General features: G+C 38.5%; 3 protein-coding genes and 2 long non-coding RNA genes across 5 annotated transcripts; 3 read left to right on the forward strand and 2 right to left on the reverse strand.

Moving 5' to 3' along the window:
- Positions 1–633: 633 nt before the first annotated feature.
- Positions 634–9154, reverse strand: LOC116927627 (F-box/LRR-repeat protein 7). The gene is given in 9 exon segments (XM_032934656.2): positions 634–1404; positions 1501–1731; positions 1846–1951; positions 1953–2072; positions 2681–2917; positions 3009–3189; positions 3562–3895; positions 7732–7842; positions 8119–9154. Coding segments are annotated over 9 exon segments (1896 nt in total). The 5' UTR covers positions 8159–9154; the 3' UTR covers positions 634–868.
- Positions 9155–10556: 1402 nt separating this feature from the next.
- LOC116927628 lies at positions 10557–13099 on the reverse strand. The gene is made up of 6 exons (XM_032934658.2): positions 12735–13099; positions 12415–12662; positions 12007–12332; positions 11747–11895; positions 11302–11599; positions 10557–10981 (listed from the first exon to the last, which is right to left on the reverse strand). Exons 1-6 carry the CDS (start codon positions 12878–12880, stop codon positions 10868–10870), a joined length of 1281 nt encoding a protein of 426 aa, XP_032790549.2. The 5' UTR covers positions 12881–13099; the 3' UTR covers positions 10557–10867.
- Positions 13100–19858: 6759 nt separating this feature from the next.
- LOC123474015 lies at positions 19859–20552 on the forward strand. The gene is made up of 2 exons (XR_006648633.1): positions 19859–20156; positions 20228–20552. It is a non-coding gene; the product is annotated as an uncharacterized LOC123474015 (long non-coding RNA).
- Positions 20553–21109: 557 nt separating this feature from the next.
- Positions 21110–23339, forward strand: LOC116926226. Its single transcript, XM_032933052.2, has 4 exons — positions 21110–21449; positions 21513–21641; positions 21961–22693; positions 22759–23339. The coding sequence occupies exons 3-4, from the start codon at positions 22028–22030 to the stop codon at positions 22984–22986; spliced, it is 894 nt and encodes a 297-aa protein (XP_032788943.1). The 5' UTR covers positions 21110–21449; positions 21513–21641; positions 21961–22027; the 3' UTR covers positions 22987–23339.
- Positions 23340–26183: 2844 nt separating this feature from the next.
- LOC123474380 lies at positions 26184–27506 on the forward strand. The gene is made up of 2 exons (XR_006649187.1): positions 26184–26596; positions 26654–27506. It is a non-coding gene; the product is annotated as an uncharacterized LOC123474380 (long non-coding RNA).
- The last annotated feature ends 209 nt before the right edge of the window (positions 27507–27715 follow it).

The raw sequence follows: 27715 nt of genomic DNA on the forward strand, positions 1-27715 counted from the left end.
CATTTAACAATAATTTTCTCGAAATCGATGTCGATTGCGCCGGAGCAGTACTTCTTGTTTGGTTTTGGTTTTTTTCTTTACGGATCCTTGTACTGATAAAATCTTTTGTAGGCTACTTGCGCCATGCAGTGAGTAGTTTCAAGACATCTGATTTGCAGTTCAAGCGAACACTATTTTTACCGGCATTTATGTTTTTTCTATTGAAGAAAGCAAAATTCGCACTTGTGGCTGCTTTTTTCTCTCTCGTCGTAATAAGTTACTAAATCATTCCCAACTCAAATGAAATTAAGCAGGATTTTAAACGCTAAGATTAAGGCAGAGAAGTTTGATTAAAACTGGAAACAGTAGCTACACTGCTTTCAGTAATAACTTCTTCGAATTAAAACAGTAAAAAAAAAGCGTTTCGCCAACGGAACTTCGTGTCAAATTTTTGAATTTTTTTTAAATTGTTGCAAATATCGTTCGTGCAATTCAAGTTCCGTAAAATAAGGATTGACAACTGCAATCGAATTATGGAGCTCATTTGATAATATATTATACGCTGAAATTGTTTAAGTAAAAACAGTTAGGAACATAACATAGAGGAGTACTGAATGGAATTCACGAAAAATAACAGTCTCGTAATCCGTAACGGATGCTTCTCGAATATTTATTTTGCTTTCAGCACCGAAAGGCTTTCCATAATCTGTCAACAATGATACACATGTACAATGGCACTTTTTCTGCAGGCACACCAACGATTTTAGCAGTTATAAGTAGGTTTCGACAAAATTTTCTCTAACAGTTAGCGCGGTTTTCCTAGCGCGGTATGTAAATAAAGTAGGCGGATCTGGTCCGTCGAGGCGCACATAACATGCAACTCAAGAACTTAAAAAAATCCTGGATTGGTGTGTTCTATGATACACTTGCGACAAAACTTTTTAACTGCTCGATATCCTTCAACAGTGATAAGACAATCTTGAATATTGAGCTGTCTTAGACCACGACAGTAGTACGCAATAGACCGTACACCTTCATCGGTCACGAGTTCACAACTCTTGACGCTAAGTTTCTTGAGATTTGGGCAATGTTCGGCAAGTAGGCGGAGACCTCTGTCGGTGATGTCGCATTTACCAAGATCCAGAGCTCGAAGGCGGGAACAGGTACGTGCTAAAACTACTAGAGAATCATCGCTGACAGCTTCGCAGCCGCGGAGGTTAAGGTACCGCAGTTTGTAACAGTGCCGTCCGATTTGTTTGATTCCGGCGTCGGAAATCTGGTCACACTTTGCTACAGACAAGTATCGTAGGTTGGGACCCAAGCGAGCCAATTCGTACATTCCAAAGTCCGTCACTTGCACGCAGTCCGATATGCTCAGTTCTCGTAAGCCGGTGCAGTAACTAGCCAAGTATTTCACTCCCAAATCTATGTGTTTGTTCCAACAGAAGAAATAAGGCCCTTTAGTTGAACTGTGTGCTATTGGACTTCAAATTATTTCATCTATTTTTTTGTTTTCCTTACCAGTAATGTGAACACATCGGCGAAGATAAATGCAAGTGAGTTGGGCGCAGCTACGCACAATCATCTGTATGCCACTGTCTTCCAAACTCACGCAATCAGTCAAGTCTATATATTGCAATTGCAAATAGAGCTGCGGTCGCGAATTAGAACACAAATCGCTCTTGTATCGATCTCCATTATTTCCATTGGCTCGAAGAGGTCCAGCATCAATGCAGGTAATCTGGGAACATCCTGTTGATAAAAACACTGGTCAGCTAGGCGTATGTGTGTGGGGAAGAATTGAATTGAATTTTCTTGTTGACATGTAGCGTTATCTAGCGGTAAACGAAAAAACAGAGTACTAACCACTAACATCCAGATGGGTGAGATGCACACATTTGGAAACCAGTTCCAGAACACCAACATCGGTTAGTTGAACGCACCCTCGCAGTTCGACATGTCGCAGCTCGGGGGCAACGACGGCTCAGAGTTTGTAGGCCGCGGTCTGTCAGACGACTACAGCTGTTGATCACGACGCGTTCCACTGCTGGGCAAAACGGCGGAGAAGCTCGACCCACTACTCGAGTAATGCTCTACAAAATGTCAGGCAAAAGCACAGGATATTGAGCACCATATCTTCAAATGACACAGGGCTTAACAAACACGTTTTACATATATAGACACCTGTTTACCAAAATGACATTATCAACGTCAGTTGATAATGCCGTTATAACTGTATGTGCCTCATCAGAATCATAATCACATTTGAAAATAGTTTCAATATGTTATAACTTCGGTATTCGGTTAAAAAAAAAAAAGACTGACGTTTCCATAAACGAAAAGTAATTTCGGGATGAAATTGGCTGGCACATCCACGTAAAAAAAAAAAACACGCTAGAAGCAATAGAAGAATCCATCCAAAGGTTACAAATACAGTATCTACTTTCAGCTTGTTCCCACATGGCCCAAGGGGACGTTGATGAATATCGAAATAAAAAATATAAAAAAATTCTTGTACCGGCACTGCATTCCGGAACATATTTCTCGTCAAAAGACCAACTGGTTGGCAAAGATGGAAATTATATATACTGTATATGTATATATATATATATTTTTTTTTTGCCGATATTAATATACTAAAAAACTAAAAAACTAAAGCTAACATGATTCAAGTTATACTGCAGCTAGTGGAGATATTAACCTTGAGTGCTCGATCGGTATGCAAATTGTCGCCAGACAAGTATATGGAAGACCAAAGTTGAGGTTCCCAGGCCAAGACATGCCAACGCCGGCAAACGCGGCTGCACAGAGCGAGATGTGACGAGGACAAGAAGGAGAACACTCGCAGCAAGACGTCATCCGTCAGCTGATCGAAATAGGAAAACTTGAAGCTTCCACCCAGCTGCTGGCTAAGGGACGGTGTCACCCATCTCTTGCCCTATGAAAACAACGAGACATGGTATGACTGGACTGACGTGACCAAAGAGGAAGAAAAAAAGGATTTCAAAGAGAAAGGAAAACCAGCATACCTTGCACGCAGCTAACAGTGCTTCAGTGGAACCCGTGTCGACAGAAATGCTTGGAGACGTCGGTGTAGGTGGCAGCTGCGGCCGTAGGCAGCTGTTGTTAGACTGGATTTGGGTGAAAGGATCGCGCTGCTGCGAAGAACTATTTGAAGACGTGTACGATGTCTTTCTACAGTACTCGGCTCTGTTACAACACAACGAGACATACTTTAGTTTTTAATGAACGTTGCAAGTTCACGGTTGCGAAACCGCCTTTTTTTTGCATTTTGAATCACGTCACGTTTTTCATTTTGTTCATTTTCGTTTTGATTTGATTTTTTTTGGTTCAACTGGTTCAACAAGCCTTTGGTTATCGCCCACCCTTTGGCACTCAATAACCGCTATCAAATTATTATTATTTAGTTTTTATTTGTCGCAAAACAGTTCATACGAGGAAGACGGTTTTGATACAAAAAACAAAAGTTTAGCCAATTGAGTTTTGGCAATATGTTAACGGATGTAACGGAGCAGGTTGGACGTCGCAAAAATAAATGCGACGTGCACTGGGTCTCCTTACCTAGGCGACGGTGTTAGGGTTAGATCGGTCAAGTCTGCAGGAGATGACCAAGGGGCGGCAGGTGAACGCGCCACCAGCGTGTGGTATCCCAAATCGTGAGCCGGTGAAGAGGATCGGTTGTGCAACGAAGTCTGTCCGTGCAACTGAGCGTGCAAAGGTGAAAAATTGCTGCCGCTGAAGAGTCGAAGTTCGTGGTTGCGCCCACTTAACGTTGGTGGCGGTGGCGGAGGAGGTGGCAAATGATGCGGAGGTGGGCTTCTGCTTCTTAGGCGTTCGTTGTGCAGTTGGTGATTTGTTTCCTCGTCCAACTCTCCACCAATTGGCTCCGACAGTTCTATATTTTTTTAATGAAAAAGGGAAAAGTCCATTAATTATTTCGTTTTACACCGGTCCTGGATCAAAGTTACCACTGGACGCTGAATGGGCAGGAAAATGGCATTTGTAATTAGCATACACAAAAAGCTTTGTTTCAGAAGACGAGGGTCAACATTCAATTGCGCTTATCTTGTTGATTAATTTGATCACTTCCCTTGTCACAAACGACATTTGAGAAACACGATTGTGGGTTTCGACAACAAAATGGAATAGCTCCTGTATGAAAGAATCCACGACATGTGATGCTAACACTAGCATGTTCTTTCTGCAACAGCATTTTGAAACGTTAACATGCCCTTCGTTCGTATCTCTGTGCGTACCACTCGAGGCCATCATTTATTCCAGTGGCGGAGTAGAGTTTTACTTTTACGGCTATTAACGCATTCCTCCAATCATTCCTCATTCTTCTTTTTCTTTTTTCTTTTTCTTCTTGTACCACACGGCTTGCTGTTTATGTAGCTGATCTCCATATGAATTCATTCCTGCATCCGTAATGCAGAGTGATCTTTGAATCTCATTAGAAAAAAAGTAAGCAACGGGAATGCCGTCATTCGTTCCTTGCCTCATCCAACTTGGACGCCCCTCCTAGCCCAGCCTCTTATCATAAGCTCAATGTTGAGTTTTTTTGTTTTTTTCCTTACGCATTTTTTTTTTTTTGCAGCAGCAGCAGCAGCAGCAGAAAAAAAGAATGCCGGAACCAATCCTAACATGCAGATCACAAGGTTTTGAACTTTGTTTTTTGTTGTTGTTTTGTTTTTTTTTTTGTTTTTTTTGCCTCCTTGGAAACAACTATATGTTAGGGGACGCCATATTCGAATGATACAAGGCTTGTCTCTTCTCAGCATGAGGGACACCGTGATAAACGAGCATTGGATTTTAACATTTTGTGGTGAGGAGGGGGTGGGGGGGGGTGAGGGTTGGAGGAGGAATTGAAGTTGCTGACAAAGACAGCAATCCGATTTTCTGAATCAAAATAAGAAAAAAAGACACGAAATAGAAAAAATGACGAAGGGGTCATGAATGATCGGAGACCCGGTCAGACTGCAGTTGTAATAATCACCATGTAAATGACCAGTTTCTCAAGTTTTCTGACGAACGCCGTAGTGCCCTGCTGTGCATCCGAAGATTAGAACTACGCCACTATATTCAAATAAAGAAAGCGAAAGATGGTAAGATAAATGATGAATAGACGAAACAGAAAGAAGGAGGAGAACCTGAGGAGAACTCACAAATTCAAAAGATTCTTACCCTAAGGCTCTTTCTCGAAAATTACACATGCACCGTGTGCAACACTATTAGTTTGACGAAACGTAGCCTAATACGGGATGTGCTTCAACAACACTAACGTATACATGCAGCACTAAAATATATGGTGTATATATTATCATTTTTTTTACACGCCTAGGAGTGAAGAAGGAGGAGGGAAGCGATGATCAAGAAAGCGGAAGAATGTCGGCGCTTGACGAGCGCAGACTCAAAATTCCAGCGCAAATTGAACAGTGGAAATCTTATTCAACCATTTTGGAACAGCCATTTTCGAACAGCAATAGTCAGATTGCCGTTTTGTCGACGAAAGGCAACCCAAAACTGTACACTTAATCGTAAACAAATGGATCGTGTCGAAGAGTTGATGCTACATACCGTTGGTGATGATGGAAGCCATGCGACAATGAGAAACAAACTGTTCACCAAGACGATTGCTGTTCTTCTTGATGCGATGGCGCAAGAAAAGCGGCTGATAGCACTGCATTTTCCCCGTGCCAATGGAATAATTTAACTTTTCGCTCAAAATTGATGCCTGATTGAGAGGAGCAGGAATGAAATGGTGTGGAAGTTGACTTGCACGAGACGCACGACTTATGCGGTGCGCTTTCTTTACAGGAATGAAACGTAGAAATGCAGTCGAGTTATTCGAAAACATGTTTGTGTCCCGTACGGCCTCCCTTTTTTTTTTTCGTTTTCTTTATTTTTTTTCTTTTCTTTTTTTTTTTTCTTTCCCAATGGTGACTCTTGTTGGAATGCAATGAGGAATTTAAAGGATTTAAGGCCGCACACCTGAAAAGAAGAGGAACCCCTCGCTGACTTGTGGGAAATAAGAAGAAGGGCCGCCGAGAAAGACTAGACAACTACGAGATGGAAGAGATTACTGAAAGAAACCCCCTCCCGAAATCCTCAAAAGTTTTTCTGATGTTCGCTGGACAGAAGAGTGAGATGGACAACCACCAAGATGGATTGATGAAAAGCCTCAATTCTATGAAAAAACACCGTTCAATACAGTTTGCTGATTGTTCTTTTCCCTTTTGAAATGATTAATTTCGAACGTATGAAACTATTTCAATTGCTGGTTTCTTTTCTTTTTCAGCTGGGCGATTATGGCAGTGTCTCACGTTGGATCATAGCTTTTAGCTTTTTCCCTAGTCCATTCAAACGTATTAGAAAGTTGAAAAATACCAAGAAATTTTATCAAAAAATGAGTGCGATGCTGTTGGAAATCCCTTGTCTTACTCTTAAACGAAAAAACAAAACAAATATGTAGACCTAGCCCGAGAGTTGAATGGTGAAACATAGAAAACGATTGCGCGTGGTGTACGGCCCAATGTGCAATTCCCACATCTACGGGAACGCCAACTTAAAATTGAGCCAAAGGGTCAACAGACCTTCACATCAGACATCAACTTTCGTTGAGGACATTTGCGTGTTGCTCTCTTGTTGTGCTCAACGTGTTACACGTGATATCACGGATTGATAGGAGCAATCTGGCACACACAAAAATTTACTAAAAAGCGGTACCCCTTAAAACGAAAGAGGGAGCGACCGGCGCAGAAAAAAAATCCATTACAAGGAAGGATGCAAGCGTTTCAGTTTAAACAAAAACCGTATTAATAAAGAGTACAGTTACGTACGTATGTAATAAACGATAATGGCATAGTCGCCTTATCTCGATGATGTTGACCATATACTTGCACCCAGATTTTTATTTATTTATTATTATTATTATAGATTTTTTTTTCATCCACAAGGTCGAAATCATTGGAGTACCACAGGGAACGAATCAAAAGAGTTGGGCAACGTATGTTTTTACCTTTGGTTAAGGATTAGAGAGGGGGGGGGGGGATTATGTAGGGTCATCGACCTGAAATTTCGACGTGTTGAGGTAAACCGCCAGTAGGTAGGAGAAGCTCACTCTCATTCTTTTGGCGTTTTGCATCAGCTAGCCAAGCGAGTGCATACCTCTGGCTTCTCGTAATCAATCGTTTTCCTACCATACTTGGATTGGTACGTGAGAATAAAAAAAAAAAAAAGAAAAAGAAAAAGAATGGGACCGGAATAGTAGCAAAAACCTGGTACTCTTCTTCAGCTCCTGAACCCTTTTCTTTTGTTGTTTTTCTGTTTGTTTTCATCCATGAAAGATCTGATAAGAATTGAGTGACGTCGCACTAGTCAAAGCCCAAAAATACCTAGAAGTCTCTAACGAACCTGGCATTCCGAAACGGCTGCTCGCCAAGCGTTGGGCGTATTGCCCACATAATGAGTTGTTTATACGCACTTTTTTTTTTCCAGAGAAAAAGAAACAAATACCAGTTTTACTGTAGAACTAAATCGTCCTTAAATCGTTTCAGTTTACCTGTTGAAAGCTATTCTTTAAAAGATAGCCTAAAAGGCATACACACACACACCCACCCAAACACACATACACACACACACACACACACACACACACAAGACATAAAAGTTGGTCGACGAGGAACAGATTTTGAGGTAATGATCTGGGGAAATGTTAGCGAAATTTCTCACCTGGAAGACCGACGGATGAAGCCGCAGCTGAAATTGATAAATCCAAGCTACACGCTGTACTCAAGCTTGCATCCGAGGCATCGCGAAGTAACAAGGCCGTTCCACTTAACCCTATTTTAAAATAGAGAGGAAAAAATTATATATTATATTGTTCTGTATTGATCGTAAACCTTAAACCCGTTGTGTTTGATAAGGCAAAAGTCGAATGTGCGTCAACGAGCAAAACCGTTTAACGATTTACGTATGGAACGTAAACCTATCATTTATTTACACTACATTCTACTAGTTCAAACGTGGTTTGATTGTAGTCATTGAAACGAACAATCAAGTAGTTTAGCTAACGTTCGACGATGACTTAGTTAATTAGGACAAGGCAGGTGAACTTACTATTGGATGGATCAGGAAATCGGCCCTGACCGGCCCCCATTATCAGTCTTCGCACTGTTTCTATAGATACTATTTTATCCTTGGACTACACGAACATCAAAAAGGCACAAACGAATAACGATATGGAGAACACGAAAAATCCTCGGTAGAATTTGCTGGATTTCTTCACAAACATATAAATAATCGTCACTTGTATTTGATGTAACGAACACTATCCTTCCGCGTTTACTCTCAAAGAAAGTAGATCAGTTATTTGATTTGGCGTGATACTGGGATTTTCATCTGCACCTGACGCAGGGCAATGGGTAAATTGTGTGACATCACCGCAAAGAGGTTGTTTAGCCCAATCAACGAAGAACTTTGCTGTTTCCTTGCCGTATCTCTTGCGTTTTCACTGGTGTTGTGACACTCTCTCCCACACTGGCACTGATTTGATGGGCACTTCACTGATTTCTCCTTAGTTAAAAAAAAACGCACGTAGTATTCCAAAAATCGAATCAAGACAAGAATGCGATTAATACTGCTGAAATGTGTTTAATCACACTCTCTGAAATGCAGGTACACCTTGGAAAACGTCAGCAACATGGTGAGCCAACCAATGGTGGCAAGAGACTGGAGTCTTGGTATTTGGTAAAACGCTAGAGGAAAGGATAATGGGATAAGGGCATCAGATGAGGGAGGGAGAGACGGAGAAGAAGCAGAGACAGAGTAACGGATGAAAGAGGAATACGAAGGTTGGAGAAATACTGAGAGAATCTGGAAAGGTGGCCAATAGAAAGAGAGGAAGAAAAGAACAGAAGAAACACTTGTTCAAGCCCAGAGCAAGACTAGTAAAGTCTGTATCTGCATTCTGCAGCAGGTCAGACTAGCTAACAACTAAACATTCGTTCGGGAAAGGAGAGGGAAAAAAAAAAGATAAAAGAAGAAATGCTATTGAAAACAACACCAGCTCACGGCGTAGAACAAGAAAGCTTCAAAGACGTGCTCTTTCTACGATTTCGACTTCTTTCCTGTTCTCGGGCATTTCAGGTGTACAACTGGGGCCTTGGAAAATGTCCATACTTTTGATTTGGCTTGCTGTTTGGTTTCTTTTGACCATAGACGTAAAAATCTTTCTGCTTTCCAGCCCGTTTCAGGTGAAGAATTTTGAAGTACAAAGATGCAACGAAAGAGAGTTTAAAAACCTCTCTTCCCATCTTTTATAGATGCTCTTTTCTTCATTTCTTCGTTTTCCTACTCCTCTTCTTTTTCATCCAAGATTCTCCTTTTCGTCCTGGCTTTGGCTCTTGATTTCTGTGTGTAGCCTCCGGCTCCTTTATCTCTATTGGATCCCCCCCTCGCCCCTTTGTATACATGGCTCTTGATATACACGCACACAAACAAAAGAAATTTTCGAATCACCTGAAGACATCTTTGATAAAAGGAAAAAAAGGGGAAAAAAGAAAAAGAAAAGGACGATCTCGTATTATTTATTCGAATCTCAGTTTGGTTGAGATCTTGGCCATCTTACAATGGGTGCGGTAACTAATCACAGGCGGTAACAATTTCGTGAGAATCCTCTTGAAGCCCAACAGGTATTTCGTTATGAATTTTTTATTTCATATCCAACAAACATAAAAATAACCAGAATTTTGTTTGGTAACTCCAGTCCCTAAGTGTACGAAACACTAAAATAGATCTTTTTTAAATCTAAAATTTTGCTCTTTGAATTTCAAAGAGGCGTACGGATATCGAAGTAGTTTCAACCCACTTTATCAGCTATTGCATCACTCATTGCCGCTAAATATCGATTTGAAACACTTTATTTTCACATTGTTCTCTGACTCAATTGGCAATTATTAATTCGGTTATAAAAAAGAGACTTAAGGTGATAACCTAAATCTGAAAAGACTTTAGCTTCCAATATTGCACCATCCCAAATTGATCGACTCGGTTGATCAACTCCATTTAAGGCCTTAACATTGGGGTCTGAGGCGAACTTTCTACGTATTTAAGCTTTATGTAGCTTGTGCAACGTGGTTAGTACTACGTACGGTGACGGCAAATAAATGAAGAAAACAAAAGGAAAAATGTTTCAGCTGAATAATTTCTATGTTCTCTTTAATGAGGGCATAAAACGATTTGGAGTCTGGAGGATATATACCAAGAACCTATAGGGTTTGGGGCTAACGACGGGAACAGTAAAAATAATCATCGTGATAATAATAAGCATCACGATGGTATGCAACAGGGCCGTTTTCCTACTCGTAGCTTTTCAACTTTTATTTGGACGAGAATGATGAAATCACGATTATGCATTATTCTTTGGTCTTTGACGCCACCTTTAAGATCCTACCCTTCATCAGTCAAGACGAGAATTCTCGACCGTATCATAAAATTCGTGACTTCTTGCGACAAAACGTGAAGCAAAACTTTCTACTAAGGAATTCTAGTTTGAATCAATACGTCATTCTTATTTTATTAAGTCAAAAGGACAATTTGGGCAAAATTGATTAAAACGTTGCATTTGATACTTAAGGCAGTTAAAAACACAACCAACCCCTCGGCTTTTAAATTAGCACCAAAGCGGGGATTATTAAATAAAAAAAAAAAAAAAAAAAAACTTTGACGTGAATAAAAAAAAATTTACATAATTATAAAATGTTAGGAATCAGTTGGATGGGTCCACGCAACACCATGTCATTATCCATACAAACTGACTAAAATACCGGACGGAACAAGTGAATCAACGCCAAAAGTTATGCATTCTTCAGTTACTGTCAAACTCATCCAAGCGATTGCGAACAGCCATCCCAAGAACTTCCAGGCTGCCGTAGTCCAATTCGTTAACTAAGCACAAGGCCGCCATCAGCAAGTTCGAAGCCTGAAAAAAATTGCAAATAAATAGTTTATACTTCGACGAAAATTGCGTTTAAAAACATAAATTCAGTTAAATTATTGAGATAGGAAATGTATGACTAGGTGTCCGCAGGTGAAAGTAAAATACATCTTACAAATAACCATAAATCGAGCAAGGCGTAAACATACCAATTTCTAAACCCCAAAACTCTTTCGCTATGTCCGCGTCGAAATGGTGTAAGCGTATGAAAATATTCATCGACATTTTAACGCTATTTTTTTCGGATTCAATTTGCTATATTGTATCAAATATGATGAAACTAACATACTGTTTACAGGACTTACTCTGTTTCGAACTCTTCCACTGGAACGTGTTGGACTACATCTTTCAGAGTTTTGTCCCGGCAACGGCGTCATGTTGTAGCTAGACATCGGTGGGTTCTGGGGACCATATCCTGTTGGCTGATAATTCGATGGTGAATACCTGGGTAGTGGATTTTCTTGGGCTATCCGGAAAGGTCTCTGGTCCACGAAATTGTTACGGGATTCATTTATCGAAGTGGCATTATGTAGATCCAGCTGCGACATTGATGTGGCCTGCATCGTTGGGGTAGTCGGAGCCGGCATGATAGGTGTATTCTGACTAAATAATGAAAACTCTTAGACACAAAAAGATATTTTGATGTAAACAAAATAATAATGATTTATATCTAGCTGTGAGGACTTTGAAGTGAATTTCGTTACCCCATGCTACAGAAACATTTAATTGCACTATTTATTCAAAACTTACTGTATAGGGCACTTTGATGGGCTATATTGTTCAGCGTGAAAATGAAGCGTATTGAGGGGTATGTGATCCGGAGCAACTGAAAACGAAGAGACTGCAGCAACGCTAGAACGCCGGGATGCAGGTGCTGATTCCGATTGCGCAGGTTTTTCCTTTGTATTATCGAATGTCAATTATCTGTCACAGAGCCATGCAATATGTACCACAGACTAGGAGTAGACGCATCTACTCTATCTCCTCCTAGTCTGTGTATGTACTAATACCTGTTGAGGTGACACCCCAGTCGCAATTACGCTAAACCTTCGTACATTGATTTCTTCATGCACAGGTTGAATTACGTGCATTTCTTCAGGTGTTGATGGTGACTCACTAGTTTCAAGCAACTCAGGTGATGGAGTTACAGGGCTACTCTTTATGGAATGGTTTGTTGGTGCAATCAAAACTTCAGAAGATCTTCTTGTAATAGGTTCTTTGCTAACTGTCATGTCTATAGTAACCAAATCATTTGTGTTCTGGGGCAAATCATTATTTTCATAATTTTCATCTTCTTTATTGGGTAACACTAATTCACGACCTTTACGTGCAGCTTCTATGTAAATAAATGTGCAAACAGAGAAAAATCTTTGGTATTAGAGAAAAGCACTAGTTATTTAAAGAATATTTATAGGCACCTTCCATTTCTTCAGGTTTAATTGGTACATCGTCAAGTTTTTCAAGCCGAGGAAGTGCTCGTAGAACAGCAAAGCGATACCCATCTTCTTGAGAACACGGATTATCTGCTAGCCACAGATTCCTTAAGCTAGATAAGCCTCTCAGATAACAAACATCCCGCAAGTCTTTAATGTTGTTTTTCCTGATGTAAAGCTCTTGTAACTGGTAACAATTTTGAAAATCAGCTAATGATTTTATTTGATTGACACTGAAAATATTCAAACCAAGCTTGGTATCATTCAATTCCCGCAAACTACAAAAAAAAATAATTATTATTCACCTGAGGGCGAGTACTTCTACATTTGGCATTCGCCTAAGCAGAGAAACGTCTTGGAGATCAGCTCCCCAACAGTTCAGTTTCTTTACACTGGATAAGTCCGAAATCCTTGTACGGGCAACAACCATTTCTTCCGTTAACTTTATCATGACGACGTGATAAAACACTGAACAATCAACTATAACGAAATATTGGCATGCACGAAAGAGAAAAAATATGAAATTTCGTTAATTGTTTATAAACTTGCATGTCAAAATAACATTCTCATCTTCGCCAACTTGCATCCGATAATGACAAGAATCAACTTTAGAAAAAATCGATATAGAATAACATTTATCGATCGATCAAGATTATTTAAAAAAGTTTGCAACAAGGTCTCTGACACGGCGTCTTAACGTGCAGACGATAAATACGCCAATGTTAAAGGATAGGGCCTTCCAAAGAATCGATTCATTTCAGGTCTTTTAACGATTCAATAGAGCAGTAAAACATACTACGTTGCACGTTCTCCACAAATGCGAAAATCTCATTTGTGTCGAAGTTGGTCTGCTGAGGCTGCAGCGTCTTATGGAGAAACCAACTTCTTCATGTTAAAAAATAAGTTTTCATAAATATAATTAAGATTTTCCCCCTTTTCTTCCTAGCAGTGGGTAACCTATTTCTCTTTTCGTTTCCCAATTTTTTTTCTAGCCCTAGTTCAATCTGGTTTATTTTTATTTAGCTATTGTTTGTGAATAGTTTGTTGTTCATCCCCTTGTAGCAGACGAATTTCTGGCAGCAAACGAAATTCTTCGGCTAAAAGAGACGAGCAACTTACAAACAAAAATAAAATAAAAATAAAGTAGATAGAACTGGGGCTAGAAAAAAAAAAATGAAAAGATGAATAGGGTACCCACTGATAGGAAGAAAAGGGGGAAATCTAAATTATAGTTATGAAAACTTAATTTTTAACGTGAAGAAGATGGTTTCTTCATAAGACGCTGCAGCCGCAGCAGACAAACTTGGACACAAATGAGATTTTCGAATTTGTGGAAAACGCGCAACACAGGATGTTTTACTGCTCTATACTTCGCCATCAAGCCAACACAAGCTTTACGTTAATCCGTGAATATAATATGTATTAGAGTATTACAACGTATTATATTCCGATATATTGTCGCGGGTGAAAAGGAAGATTGGTTATCTCTTCGCAGAGATGAGTCATCCGCTCCTTGGACAACGCTGCGATCGTGGTGAAGAAATTATCGGGAGAAGTCCGCTCTAAGAAAGATACGCAGATATGCAGTCCAGAAGGGGAGTAATTCGCGCGACGGTATAAAACACTGCCCTGAATCTACGTTAGATGAGTCTCCATCGGGTGAGCTCCCGGAGCTGGGCTCCGTAAGAGGAGTTCTCTGGTTTCCCTAGAGGTCTTCAGACGCTTCTCCAACTTTTGGTAATGGTTATCCCTTTTTGTTCGAGTTGAACCATTGTTTAGAATTAAGTCATCACTTGTTGTATTCATTTGTTCTTGTTCAAATACAACGTGTGTGACAATATTACGTCCTATATATTACATATATCCCATACATTTACATCCTAAATATCTTATATATTGCCGTTTAATCCGTATTAATAACCAGTGTTCTGTCCAGTGTTCTGTCCAATAAGGAAAAACTTGATTCGTTTTGTAAACGAATACGAATAAGCAGTACAAACGAATACGAATAACGAATAACGAATAAAAATGACGTTTTATTCGCGAATACGAATAATATTCGAACAACGAATAACGAATAAATTTCCAATTAAAATATCCAGTCATAGACTCCTGGTTGCTCCACTATGGTTATTTTCCCTTTCAGAAAAGGGATACCCTCTTGCGGGAACACTATATGAAAAAACGAGGATCTTAGGGTGGAGCGTAAGAGTAATTTTCCGCCTGGTGCGAGTGCCATCTGGCTATAAATGAGTTTGTGCGTGGAGTGAACACCATTGCACCCGCAAGAGGCGCTCTCGTCTGGTGGAAACCGCCTAGTCTTCCCCGCAAAAGGAAACCCCTTTTCTGACAGGGAAAATAGCCATAGTGGAGCAATCAGGCTTCTATGACTCTGAAATATGGAATAAAAATGGAATTTAGGCCATTAAAAATAGAAAATATTGTCACACGAGTTGTATTTGGACAAGAACAAACGAATACAACACGTGATGACTTAAATTCTAAACAATGGTTTAACTCAAACAAAAGGGAGGGGTAAGGGTTATTACCAAAAGTTGGAGAAGCGTCTGAAGACCTCTTGGGAAACCAGGGAACTCCTCCTACGGAGCCCAGCTCCGGGAGCTCATCCGATGGAGACTCATCTAACGCAGATTCGGGGCAGCGTTTTATACCGTCGCGCGAATTACTCCCCTTCCGGACTGCGTATCTGCGTATCTTTCTTAGAGCGGACTTCTCCCGATAATTTCTTCACCACGATCGCAGCGTTGTCCAAGGAGCGGATGACTCATCTCTGCGAAGAGATAAACAATCTCCCTTTTCACCCGCGACAATATTTGTACAAAACATCAATCAAAATGAGATTTTTTTCCGAACAAAAAAAAATTGTATTCAAAATTATACAACTTGAAGTTACAACGAATAAGAATAACGAATACGAATAAGTCAAATTTTTATTAGACGAATAACGAATAAATGATATATATGAATATTAGACGAATAACGAATAAATGATATATATGAATATGATGATATATGATATGAAATGAATATTCGATTTTTTGCGTTATTCTATTCGAAATTTTATTCGAAAATTTTGTAGTTATTATTAAATTTATTTTATTTTATTATTATTAGTAAAAATATAAATATGGAATAAACAAACTTTACAGAAATGGATTTGAATATCCCTTGATGAGATCTAGCCATTTCTGTTAAATTATCGCTTTAAAAGTACCTACTTGAGTAGTAAACCAATTGGCTATTTTTTTGTAGGTTGGTGTGGTTTGACGGGTCGCAGGGAATTTCCTGTACCGATAAAAATCATAATCAGGATAACAATAAGTTAAAAATATAAAAAAAAATTACAAAATGGATACTTGGATAGCTCTTGGTAATTTCTATCCATTTCTGTAAAAATATTGCTTAAAAGGTAATTACTCGAATGGTAAATCGGTTAGCCAATTTTAGGGGAGGTCGGTGCGGTTTCACGGGTAGTGGGTAATCCCCTCCTCCCAGTCATTAGCGCAAACGGCGCAATTTTTCAAAATAGGGTGAATTTAAAACATACTAAACAAATTCCCAAATTGCACCGTCATTTAGATTTTAGTCCCAAAAAATCGGGAAAGAAAAGGAGCCCTAGTAGATTTACTTTTCTAGCACACAAACTGTTGATAAAAAATAAAAAAAATTAAAAAAGGTGTTTTGCCCTATCACCTCTGTAGACGACCGGTCTGCTACACTAGAGAACCTAGCGGGGAATCCTGGAACCACTTAGTAAACACCGGCCGTATTCCCCTACAGAGAGTGATACGGCGATCGTGTGGTTAAACTAAAAAAACAAAGGAACATTTTACATTGAAATGTTTGCTTTAGGGTGTGATATTACATACTATAGAAGTATAGATATCCTACTTTAAATGGGAGGACCAATTCTCCAGATTTGGTCAGTGTGGATTGCGTATTCAAGTTCTTCAGTTTTTGATTATGTTTGTTCTTTAAATGCCGAGAGATGACACCTGTACCACTTCTAAGAAATGTCTTTTCACAATGCATATACTTATACCTATCAGGTTGACCTTTATTTTGAAGCAAGGTAGTACCGATATAACAATTAAATGCAGTAACTCATCCTAAATCTGTCTTACTAGGACGTTCAGTACTGAACCGCCAAAGGACGTTATAAGGATCCACTTAAGCCACGGTTCTTTTTAAAAATAAATCACGTCCCTCAGAAAACGTCTTATTTTGATCCATTTCTTTTAAAGCCACCTATCCACAATTAACAATGTAGCGTTGGATTTCAACTTTGTAAGAATTACGTACACCACATCAAATAATAATCTAGAATTGCTTTTTTCAATACGTAGTGATTGTTTAAGAAGAAGAAGATCAGTCTATGATGCAGGAGTCCAATGATCGAAAATCATAACAATTATGTTTCTCTTCTGGTATTTTGTTCAAAGAGCGTAAAGTGTTGATTTATTAAATGCTAAATTTTATTAAAAAATTTACTTCTTAAATATGGAAGCCAAAATTATTTCATTGTATTATTTTTCAGTCTAAAGATACCTTTAATATTGTCACACCAGTTGTATTTGAACAAGAACAAATGAATACAACAAGTGATGACTTAAATCTAAACAATGGTTTTACTCGAACAAAAAGGATAGCCATTACCAAAAGTTGGAGAAGCGTCTGAAGACCTCTAGGGAAACCAGGGAACTCCTCTAACGGAGCCCAGCTCCGGGAGCTCACCCGATGGAGATTCATCTAACGCAGATTCGGGGCAGTGTTTTATACCGTCGCGCGAATTACTCCCCTTCCGGACTGCGTATCTGCGTATATTTCTTAGAGCGGACCTCTCCCGATAATTTCTTCACCATGATCGCAGCGTTGTCCAAGGAGCGGATGACTCATCTTTGCGAAGAGATAACCAATCTCCCTTTTCACCCGCGACAGGTCACCCTTCTTCAAGACAGGCGACCCGACTGTACTAATCTTCTGCGATCCACGAAGGTTGATGAGACTAAAAAAAATCAGCTTGCGTCCTTTTGGCAAATAAGAGACTTTTACTCCTTCGTTTTTATTCCTTCTGGTTGCGCTTACTTGTTCAAATGTTTATTGTATTTCCCGGATAGTTTTAAGGATTTTTCTTTCTGAAAAAATCGCCTGCCTTCGGCCACGGAAGAGGCGCTGCAATCACATTTCTTCTGGCAGTTTGAGATTTACCATCCACTCGTTCGGGAGCCTTGCACAATTGAACCAGCTCCTGGCGGCGTCATCAAAATACATTTCAAAATTATTTTGCTTTTCCAATATAACCCCATCTGTTGTGGGTAGAATGTTCTTCAAAGCGCTCCATCCATTAGTGCGCAACTTCTTCCAAACTTTTTCGGAAGATTAGTGAGCTAATAAATTTTCTGACAGCTTCCCTAGCTTGTCTTTGCGGCTGCTCAATATGCCTTGATGGCACTACAAATTGTTGTCCACCGACCGGGAAAACTGGACTCGTCGCCGCTCTCAAATCGACCTCGGTTTCTGGATCTGAGTCTAAGCCTCTTGCAGTCTCGACTGATTCACCCTAACTGTCAGCTTCTTCGGTCAAATGGTCCTTTGGAATTGGACCTTTTAAAATTTAGGGCTTCACAAACAAAGGAAGTTCCACTCTCCAACGATGAGGCTGGGGTAGGTGAAGTTTCTACCAGAACGCTTGACAGTTCTCGAAGCGGATGTAATCGTCGGCTGGGGTCTCTTGGGCAACTAGGTAGCCGTGGGTTTGTCCTCTTCGGCATCGGCTAACAATGACTGCAGCACGACTTCGTTTACTTTCAGGCAACGAGCTGCGTCTTCAACAATTGCCACACCGCAGCACAAATTCGTTACTTACTGGTAACGAGCTGCGTCTCAAAAATTAAAACTCTGCATCACGAATTCGTCACTTACGGGTAACGAACTGCGTCTCCACCAATTGTCACACGAGTTGTATTTGAACAAGAACAAATGAATACAACAAGTGATGACTTAAATCTAAACAATGGTTTTACTTGAACAAAGAGGGATAACCATTACCAAAAGTTGTTTAACCATCTCCCTTTTCACCCGAGACAATATGAATGAATGTTGCGTAGATGGTAGACTACTCGACTTTCATGCGGGAAACCTGTGTTCTAATCCGATGGCAGAATAATGTTTTTAGCGTTTTTTTTATAAAGCAAAAATTCGTCCCAGTGAACGCCAAAATGAGAGCTTTGGTGAACATAAAAATCCGCGTATTAGAGCAGTTTTTGCCGGTCATCAACGCCTGCTAAAGTCATCTTTAAGTCGTCATTATAGGATTGCAGAACCGACTAAAGAAATCCTAGTAGTGCCGTTAGGATGATTAAATATCCTATAAAAGACGCCAGCGTACTGTGTGGGTATGTTTCCAAATCCATAATGATTGTTTCCTCGCTTTCTACAACCTCTCACTTTCAGCTTGTTGGGTATCTGTAAATATGATGACAATAATGAAATGACAATAAACGGAAAGACAATTTAAACAATTGATTGAAAGAAAGAATAGATAATACCTTCTGTTCGAGCTGAATTTGACTGAAGAGTACTACTAGTAGAAGGAAGTACAAGTGCGTGATCGTCAGTCTCATCATCAGATTTAACCATTACAACGTTTATATTTGGGAAACTGCTTTTTTTGCCAGAAGCACCGTCTGATTGACCGGATTTAGGCACATTTGGCCGTTTAGACGATGATTCCTTGTTATTTTTAGTCGATTTACGTTTATACATAATTGCTATCCGGTTGTTGAAGCTACTACAGTGGTACCCGTACAGTATATACACACTACACGTGGTGTATTGTAGCGTGTACGATGGTTCCTGGACGCCTTAGTGGGGTTGCTCTTTGGCCAAAGGTTGTTAACGAATATGTTCCAGAGGTGTGCGTTTCTCTTTCGTAGTTAACCGGCTAACCGGTAAATTTTCCAAAATCGTAAATGGTTAACCACGGTAAATGACGTTAACAGGTTAACCGCTTACCAAACGGTTAATTTCAGTTAACCAGGAACTTAACTGTTAACCGGAGAATAAATGGTTAACCGGAAAAAATATTGAAATTAGCCAATTTTTTTTTAATTACACAAGTTTTTGTGTTATATCCATATTATATTTGTGTCCGTGTTTTCTCAATGAACTAGATAATACAAAATCATTGATACGTTGATTAATTTTTCAAATTCAATTTAAATGAAACGTAAAGATAAGATGAACAATTACTGCTAAAGTATCGTTCAGACTACAGCTCTTTTCTACGTATAACGTATAACGTATAACGTTAAAAGTTTACGTTTGTACTTCGTAAATTTCGCTGCGTTTTTTACGGAGCCATATTTACGTAAATGTGTTCGTAGACTGTTCAGACTACACGTGTCAAATTTACGTAGAGTAGGCTAGATTCTGCGGAGATTCTAGCGTCTACTGTAGATTTTTGTACCTGTTGTAGCTCTTTGTTATATTTATTGATAAAAGTTCTGAGGACGAAATTTCTGAAAATAGTGACGTGGATATGGAAGACAGTGACACTGACAGTGATGAAACTGTAAACAAACAACGAATTGCTCATGAAAACGCAATGGCTATGTGGAGATGGAAGGCCAAGTGTGTTTGTTTGCTCTATTTGTTGATGAAACGTCGTCGTTTAAAGGCTTTACAAAATTCTTATCGACCAGTTGGTAGGTGTTCTTATTTCCAATGAGTTAACACATGAATACTAGTAACTGTGTATATTGTCATTCTTAAATAGGTAGGCTGTGGACTAGATTCCACAACTCTTCATCACAACAGGAGCAGCATTCACTGTGTACAACTGTCCTTCTTGCAGAGAAAAGTATGGCAGATTGCTTTACCTTCCGAAACATCACTCGAATGTCTCCATCCATGTTCAATAAACTGTTGAAAATGGTTGGTCCAAAACTTGCAAAAAAAGACACAAAAATGAGACGTTCAATACCAGTTGGTATAGACTACATTGTTTTACTATCTTACTATTGTTAATTTCCATGTAAAATTTTGATGAAATTGAATGAATTGAAATAGAATAAGCAATAAACCAAAATAGTTGCAAAAGATTTCATGACATAATATTTACTTTTTGATTTTCTTTATCGGTGATTTTTTGGGGGGCGACTTGAATTTGTTAGGGGAATTCTTTTTGGCAACTTTAGTAGGCACCATATTTATTTTTACAATAAAAATTAAAAAAATTAATTATTAAATTTACAATTCTATACCTGACATATCCCAGAATGAATAAACAGAAGAGAAAACCTGAAAAAACAAAAGAATGTAGACAAGCGTAATAGATTTTGGCTACGTAGTGCGTAGAACGTCCCAAAAACTTATGTAAAAATGAGATCAATCTCATTTTTACGTACGCTCAGTTTTGACTTCGTTTTGACTACGTTTTGAGTTTACGTATTACGTACTACGTAGAGCGTTGTGTCTGAACACTCTTCCGTTCCCAGCTACGTAACTCGGAGCGTAAAAACGTTATACGTAGTACGTAAAACGCTCAAAAAGGCTGTAGTCTGAACGTGGCTTAAGGTAAACATGACATGAAGTTCAAGTTCAGAATAAGAAAAAAAAATAATTTTAAATTTGGGAAAAGGATTTATCATGTGAACAGTGGCTCCTATCTTTTGTAAAAGATAAGTTAAGATAAGTTAAGATAAGATATTTTTGGTATCTTTTTGGTATCTGTTATCTTGTGTCAAATTCAGTTAAAATTAAGTATCTTTAACTTTAGGGTATGAAAATCAATGGTAACTTTTGCCCTAAAAGATAAGATACTTAAGATCCCATCTAGCGGTAGAAAAATGAATTACTTTGAGGGATGAAATTAGAAAATTTTAAGGCCAAGGCTGTCACTATCAGACAGACTTCAGACTTCAGATTCAGGAGTCCTGAATTTATTGTTATCACATTGCGTGTGATCTAGTGTTTGCAAATTCATCCCAAGAAATTCAGTAAGTATTTTCAATTTTTTGGTTGTGCCTTACCCCTTACTTTACCATTTCTTTCTCTTACAGGCAATTTGGCTATTATTGGTATTCGTTTTATACTGATACTGTATAATCTATATACAGCAGTGTTTGTTATGTTATCTCCCTGTCGCTGACTTGCTGTTGGAACTTGGAATAGTGAATTATCACTATCAGGTTAGTCAGGTATGACTGATTAACCAATGCCAAATGTGTTCTGAGAATGTGTGCGATTCATGGAGACTATAACTACTATACTATAACGCTGTAAATACTATTTGGTAAAAATGATTGCGCTCAGATTTCCATTGATATGGTTATGGTCAGGTCAGTCAAAAGACTTGTGTGGAAAATTAAAGCGAGCTGGAAAATTTTAAAGCGCAGTCCTTTTTCATGAAATCCAACATAATTCCCAACACATTCACACTTTCACAGAACACATTTGAGCTTAACCCCTATTTATTGATATTATTATTGATGTGTTTTTCTCTTTCAGGGCATTGTGAACCTCAGTAGCCATCCTAAGATCCTATAGGTCCTACAAGTCATATACTGCCATAGCCATGGCATCCAGAGGAAACAGGGCAGTAGGAAGAACACGGGGATCGACAGCTTCAAGAGGTCGAGTCAGAATCTCTGTGGAACCGGGAGAAGAAAACCTTATCGAAATCGTAAATGAGATTCCTATCTCGCATGCTCAACAGCAACTATTGGATGAGGAAAGGGAAGAGAGAGATGATGAAGCAATAATGGATGATGCTGAGAATAACACCACAGTCAGCAAAGCTACTGAGCCTCTACCTCCGCCCGGAAATCCCATACCAATATTTACTGTTCAGTCCTGGAAGTCAAAGTGGAGAAGAGATTTCTTCACAGATTGGCGTTGGGCAGAAAAAAAGAAATGCACTGGCCATCAAGTTTGGGCTCGATGCAAAACTGGAAAATGCCAAACAAACAAAAAGCCACACTACTACGTTGGTGAACTTACTTCATTTTCTAACTTCGAGAAGCATCTAAGTCTCTGTCATTCTGAAGAATACAGCAAATACAAGAAACTTAAAAGTGTGAATGATTCCAGTTCGAGCCAAGCAACCCTACACACATTTCAACAGTTTCGAATGACCAAAGACCAACAGAAGAAAATTGATCTTGATCTTGGTTACGCTGTAGCGAAAGACAATATCCCAATCAACATTTTGCAACGGCCGAGCTTTCGACAATGGATTCACGTACGAACTCCTGAATCCTGATTATTATTTTTTACTTTCAAAATCAAACTTTTCCTTTTTTACAGTCAGCAGTGCCTGGATACAAACTTCCAGGAATCGAAAGAATGAGATACAAAATAATACCCGACATTTTTCACACAACAAGAGATAAATTGATGAAGATCATCAAGGAATCTACGTCGTTCACAATCATTCTCGACATTTGGTCGTCGAAATCTATGATGGGTTATATCGTTTTACCTGCCATGCCGTCACCAAAACATTCGAGCGATACACCCTCTTTCTTGGTGTAAAAAGAATGATCGGTCGGCACAAAGCTGAAAATATTTTAGCGGAATATGAGCAATTGCTTCGTGATTGGGAAATCGATCGTGTGACAGTGACCTTTGCGTCACTAAGCCCCTCGAGTATTGGAAATCTAATCAGTGTCGTTTTCCAATACTAAGCGAAATCGGAAGAGATGCTGTTAGCGTTGCAGCATCATCAGGATCTGTTAAACGGTCTTTTAGTGTGGCTTCGGATATGTTATCAGCAAAACGCGCCGCCATGAAACCAGATCTCTTCATCAACTTGATGCTTATCAAGTGCAACGCAGGGCTTAAAGTTGGTTTACGTGATGCTGTGTAAAACTGTAAACTAAAAGTAAGACTGTCATGCAATACAATGCAGAAATTCAACAATTTATCGACTCAAATGTTTTTTTTTCTTTTTTTTTTGCTAAAAAATAACTTTTATCTTATCTTAACTTATCTTATCTTTATCCCACCATAAAAATTCGGAAATATCTTATCTTTACTGTTTTTTTAAGATAATATCTTGTATCTTAGCATTTTTTTTCGGTATTTCGGAATAACTTAACTTAACTTTTTTTTTCGGGCTATTTTTTTACTATCTTTAACTTTAGGGCAAAAAAAAAGATAGGAGACACTGCATGTGAAGCCTCACTTTGTTGAGTTTGTTCAAGTACACGAAAATTAGTTTCATTTTGAAAGGCTTTTGCCATAATTGAGTCACTATACCTACGATAGCAATTAAATACAGTAATGAGTATTGGAAGGGATGCAGTCAATCTCAAGCAAGTTAAATTTCATACCTTGACAGTTGTCACACTTTGACACACTAGTCATAACATCAATGGGAATCAACAGTAGTTCTTTTATGAACACTTAAATTTTGATTATTGACAATGAATCACAGCTATAAAGTAGTAATCAAACAAATGAAGTTCAAACAAAGTCTTAATAACAAATATACAACCAATTGTATACCTTCGTGAAGTTGACTTAAAATCTCAGCATCCACTTCTCAGAGAGGTCTTTTGTTTGCTTTGGTTAATATTTGAATAAAATGACGAGATCTCGAATTCTCTAATGCTCATAGTCTCAGAACTCATACTAATCAGAATTTGAACTGAATTTTGGGGAATTGCCAGATTAGGCCATTTGGGGTATGACATGTCCCCAAAATAAAAAGGTGTCGGAAAAAAGGCTACCTTTTCAGAGAAATTTAACAATTTTAACCGTTTAAAAATTACCGGTTAACCGCAGTTAACAAAAAAAAAATCTTAAACGGTTTAACAGGTTAAATGAATTAACCGGTTAAGAACGATTAAACGCACACCTCTGATTTATTCGCAATTTTTTAAGCTCTTCTGCTTTACTGACCCCTAACCTAGTGTAAGAGTTAAAAGCTTCTTTGCCTTACTACTAGGTGACGCTAAATCTTGGGTTAGCCAGAGAACCCCTTGAACCGCCCCGAAACCCGCCCCCCAAAAAAAATCCTTAAAGGGTTGCCATTTATCGTTTTTTTTCCTTGTCCCAGGATCTTACCCGGGTTTTCATGACCCGGGCCACAGCCCTAGCCACAGCAGACCAACTTGGACACAAATAAGATTTTCACATTTGTGGAGAACGCGCATCCCTGGATGTTGTATTGCTCTATATGTAAGGTATTTAGGATGTAAATGTATATGATATATATAATATAAAGGACGTAATGTCTAGGAATATAATACATTGTAATACTCTAATACAAATTATATTCACGGATTAACGTGAACCTTGTGTTGGCTTGATGGCGAGGTATTGAATCGTTAAAAGACCTGAAAAGAATCGATTCTTTGGAAGGCCCTATCCTTTAGAATTGGCGTATTTATCGTCTGCACGTTAAGACACCGTCTCAGAAACCTTGTTGAGATGTGGTTATCTCTTCTTAGAGACGCTGCAGTCGACGCTGTAATTACGTTTGCTAAACTTCCTGCGAAGAATAGTACATTACCCCTAGATAAGTAGAGGATCCTTGAACTAATTCTCTCTTAGTTTACCAAGTCTACAGGTTACAGAGGCTACCAGTTTACAGGCTACCAGTTTACAAGGGTCTACAGGACCTTTATTCCACTCCCTTTTTCCGAGTTCATAGCATTTTTCACTTATATCTTTTAAACGACATAATAGTTCTTGATGCTGGATAGCTAGCAATTAGCTTCTCGTGGCACTACTAATTATAAATTGAAAATGTTAATTTATTATTTGCTAAAACAACGTGAGATTTTGTGGTTTCTGGAAAATATGGGCGGATATACATACTCCAGATTTCATAGATCACCGCATTTCCTCTGTGTATCAGCTGATAGTTATTGAGAGACCAGCGCCTCCAGTGATTAATATTTAAAAATCACTATTGCCTTCTTGTTACAAATGGCTATAAACCCTTTTACAAATAAAGATACGTAGGTGGCGCTATTTTCAATTAAATCGAAATGGTTTCCGTTATTCTTTGTTTGTTCTCCCCTCACCGCATTACCGAAAAAGAATTTTCCAAGAGGGACTAGTTGGCCACGGCAACTTGATCTTAGAATACGGTGAATTGATACAGCCTTGGGGAAGGGGAAGTAAATCAAAAAAATTGTATAAAAACCCATCTCTATTAGTCACTGCTGGAGTTCTGCTAGACGCCTAGAAAGCGAATTATTGTTTAGTTTTGTGTCATTTTTGCAGTGTTCTGTCGAATAAAGCAGTAAAACATCCAGGGTTGCGCGTTCTTCACAAATATGAAAAAACATTTGTGTTTAAGTTGGTCTGCTGTGGCTGCAGGGTTCCCACACTTTCGCTATGCTAGCGAATGAAAACAGTTTAAATTAGAAATTCGGTTAGCTAGTTGTTATATTGGAGAATTTTGATTAGCGAAGAGGTTCGCTACTAAAAGCCGTCTGTCCAGTCTGAATAGCGAACTAACTCGCTACTAGCCACTCGGCCATGCAGCCAGCTTCTCACAATAGCGAAGTAGTTCGCTTACCACCGAGCACAGCAGTAAACTTACTAGCGCCAACATACAGCCATTAGGGAAGTAGTTCGCTACTGGAGATCACCCTACATTTTGAATAGCGAATCACTTCGCTATTATAAGCCCCCTTCATTTTCTATTAGCGAAGCGGTTCGCTAAGGAATTCCCAAATCCATTCACATTAGCGAAGCGGTTGGTTAATAAATTTGCTAACGAATTTACATTAGCGAACCGCTTCTCCAATGAATTCCCAAATAAATGTACATTAGCGAAGCGGTTCCCTATTCAGATTCCCAGTATGTTTATAATAGCAAATCGGTTCGCTATTATGAAATCCATGTTTTATCCATTTCCATGCTCGTTTCCAAACTTAAGCCATCTGGACCTTTTTATGTCATTCGCCATTCTCTTAATCTTTCGTCAGTTCATGCCTTCATTGGGTTTCCCAACTTCCTGTTTCGATAGAATAATAATAAATTTAACCCTTGTTTTAAAATGTGATTTGAGTTAGTATATGTTTAAGAATTTAAACAATAAGTGAGAAGACTTGTATAAATTGCCACACCAAGGTTCGTTGTTATGTAGCTTACACTTTTATTGACATTTATCGTCATTTTAATGGTAATTTTTGTAGAATATGTTTTTATCATAAAGAAATTTAAACACGTTGTTTATTAGGTTTCCAGTGAGAGAGCATATAGCAACCTATTTTGATATAGCATCATCGTACCATTCTTGGTATGCGTACACTGATGATGTTGGTTGTGATTCACAAATGCACATTTTTATTGATATTTATTAGAATAGTTGTTATGGACATACATATAGTTCATTTGTAAGGGTAATGGTTGACAAGTATTTGTGGCCATTGCTTAATATTGAAACATTCTTATTTTATTTAGGTCTTCAGTGCGAGAACAAACCTGATTTATTTGATGAAAATCATGTCAGATTTGAGGGCAGTGTCCCAAACAAAACCATTTAATTTGATTTATTATGTTTTTCATTTTCATCATTAACAACAAAAGCGAGATAAAAAAAAAATTGCCTCAGCAAAATTTGATTGGCTATAATTGTTGTTTTTAATAATGTTTAATTTTGAAATATCAGGCATTTTTCCTGAATTTCTAAATATCCTATTAGAACACAGGGGTTTACTAATGTGAATTTTTTGGGGATTGCATTAGTAAAGCGGTTGGCTGTTGCAAATTCAAAAGCAAAAGAATAGCGAAGCAGTTCACTATTATAATTATACATGGGATTTGAATAGCGAACCGCTTTGCCATTCTTTTTACTTTGAATTCGCATTAGCCAACCACTTCGCTAACGTTAATTTCTTGGGGATTTCATTAGCGTGGAGGTTCGCTAATGTGAATGGATTTGGGAATTCATTAGCATTAGGCAAAGCAGCATCTTCTTTCCAACAAAACCCCCGAGCCGCAATTTTTTTGTTTTGTATTTTTTATTATTTATGTGTATTTTTTTTTCTTTCTGTTTAGTTTCCGAAATACAATGCCATTTAACTTGATAATTTGTTTTTCATTTATTAGAATATTATTTAATTAAGCAACGGTATAATTTCATTAAAATTAGTGTTATGATTGTGAATTTCCACACATGGGCATTCGGGTAGTGAAACCGGTTTCATAACCCGATTACATTACTGTGTACCCTGTTTGACCTGTTTTGTGCAATACATTATAGTTTTATTTCTTTTCCTTCACTTGCCCACGTTTTTTA

This window comes from Daphnia magna, linkage group LG7, assembly GCF_020631705.1.
Source record: "Daphnia magna isolate NIES linkage group LG7, ASM2063170v1.1, whole genome shotgun sequence".
Taxonomy (NCBI): Eukaryota; Metazoa; Arthropoda; class Branchiopoda; order Diplostraca; family Daphniidae; genus Daphnia; species Daphnia magna.

Excerpts from the sequence above, each read along its gene's own strand:
- LOC116927628 (XM_032934658.2), bottom strand. The coding sequence starts at position 12,880 with ATGATAAAGTTAACGGAAGAAATGGTTGTTGCCCGTACAAGGATTTCG. Across the intron at positions 12,333-12,414 it reads TAAACCTGAAGAAATGGAAG|AAGCTGCACGTAAAGGTCGT; the intron begins GTGCCTATAAAT and ends TTATTTACATAG. Across the intron at positions 10,982-11,301 it reads GTGGAAGAGTTCGAAACAGA|GCTTCGAACTTGCTGATGGC; the intron begins GTAAGTCCTGTA and ends AATTTTTTTCAG.
- LOC116926226 (XM_032933052.2), top strand. The coding sequence starts at position 22,028 with ATGGCATCCAGAGGAAACAGGGCAGTAGGAAGAACACGGGGATCGACA. Across the intron at positions 22,694-22,758 it reads GCTTTCGACAATGGATTCAC|TCAGCAGTGCCTGGATACAA; the intron begins GTACGAACTCCT and ends CCTTTTTTACAG.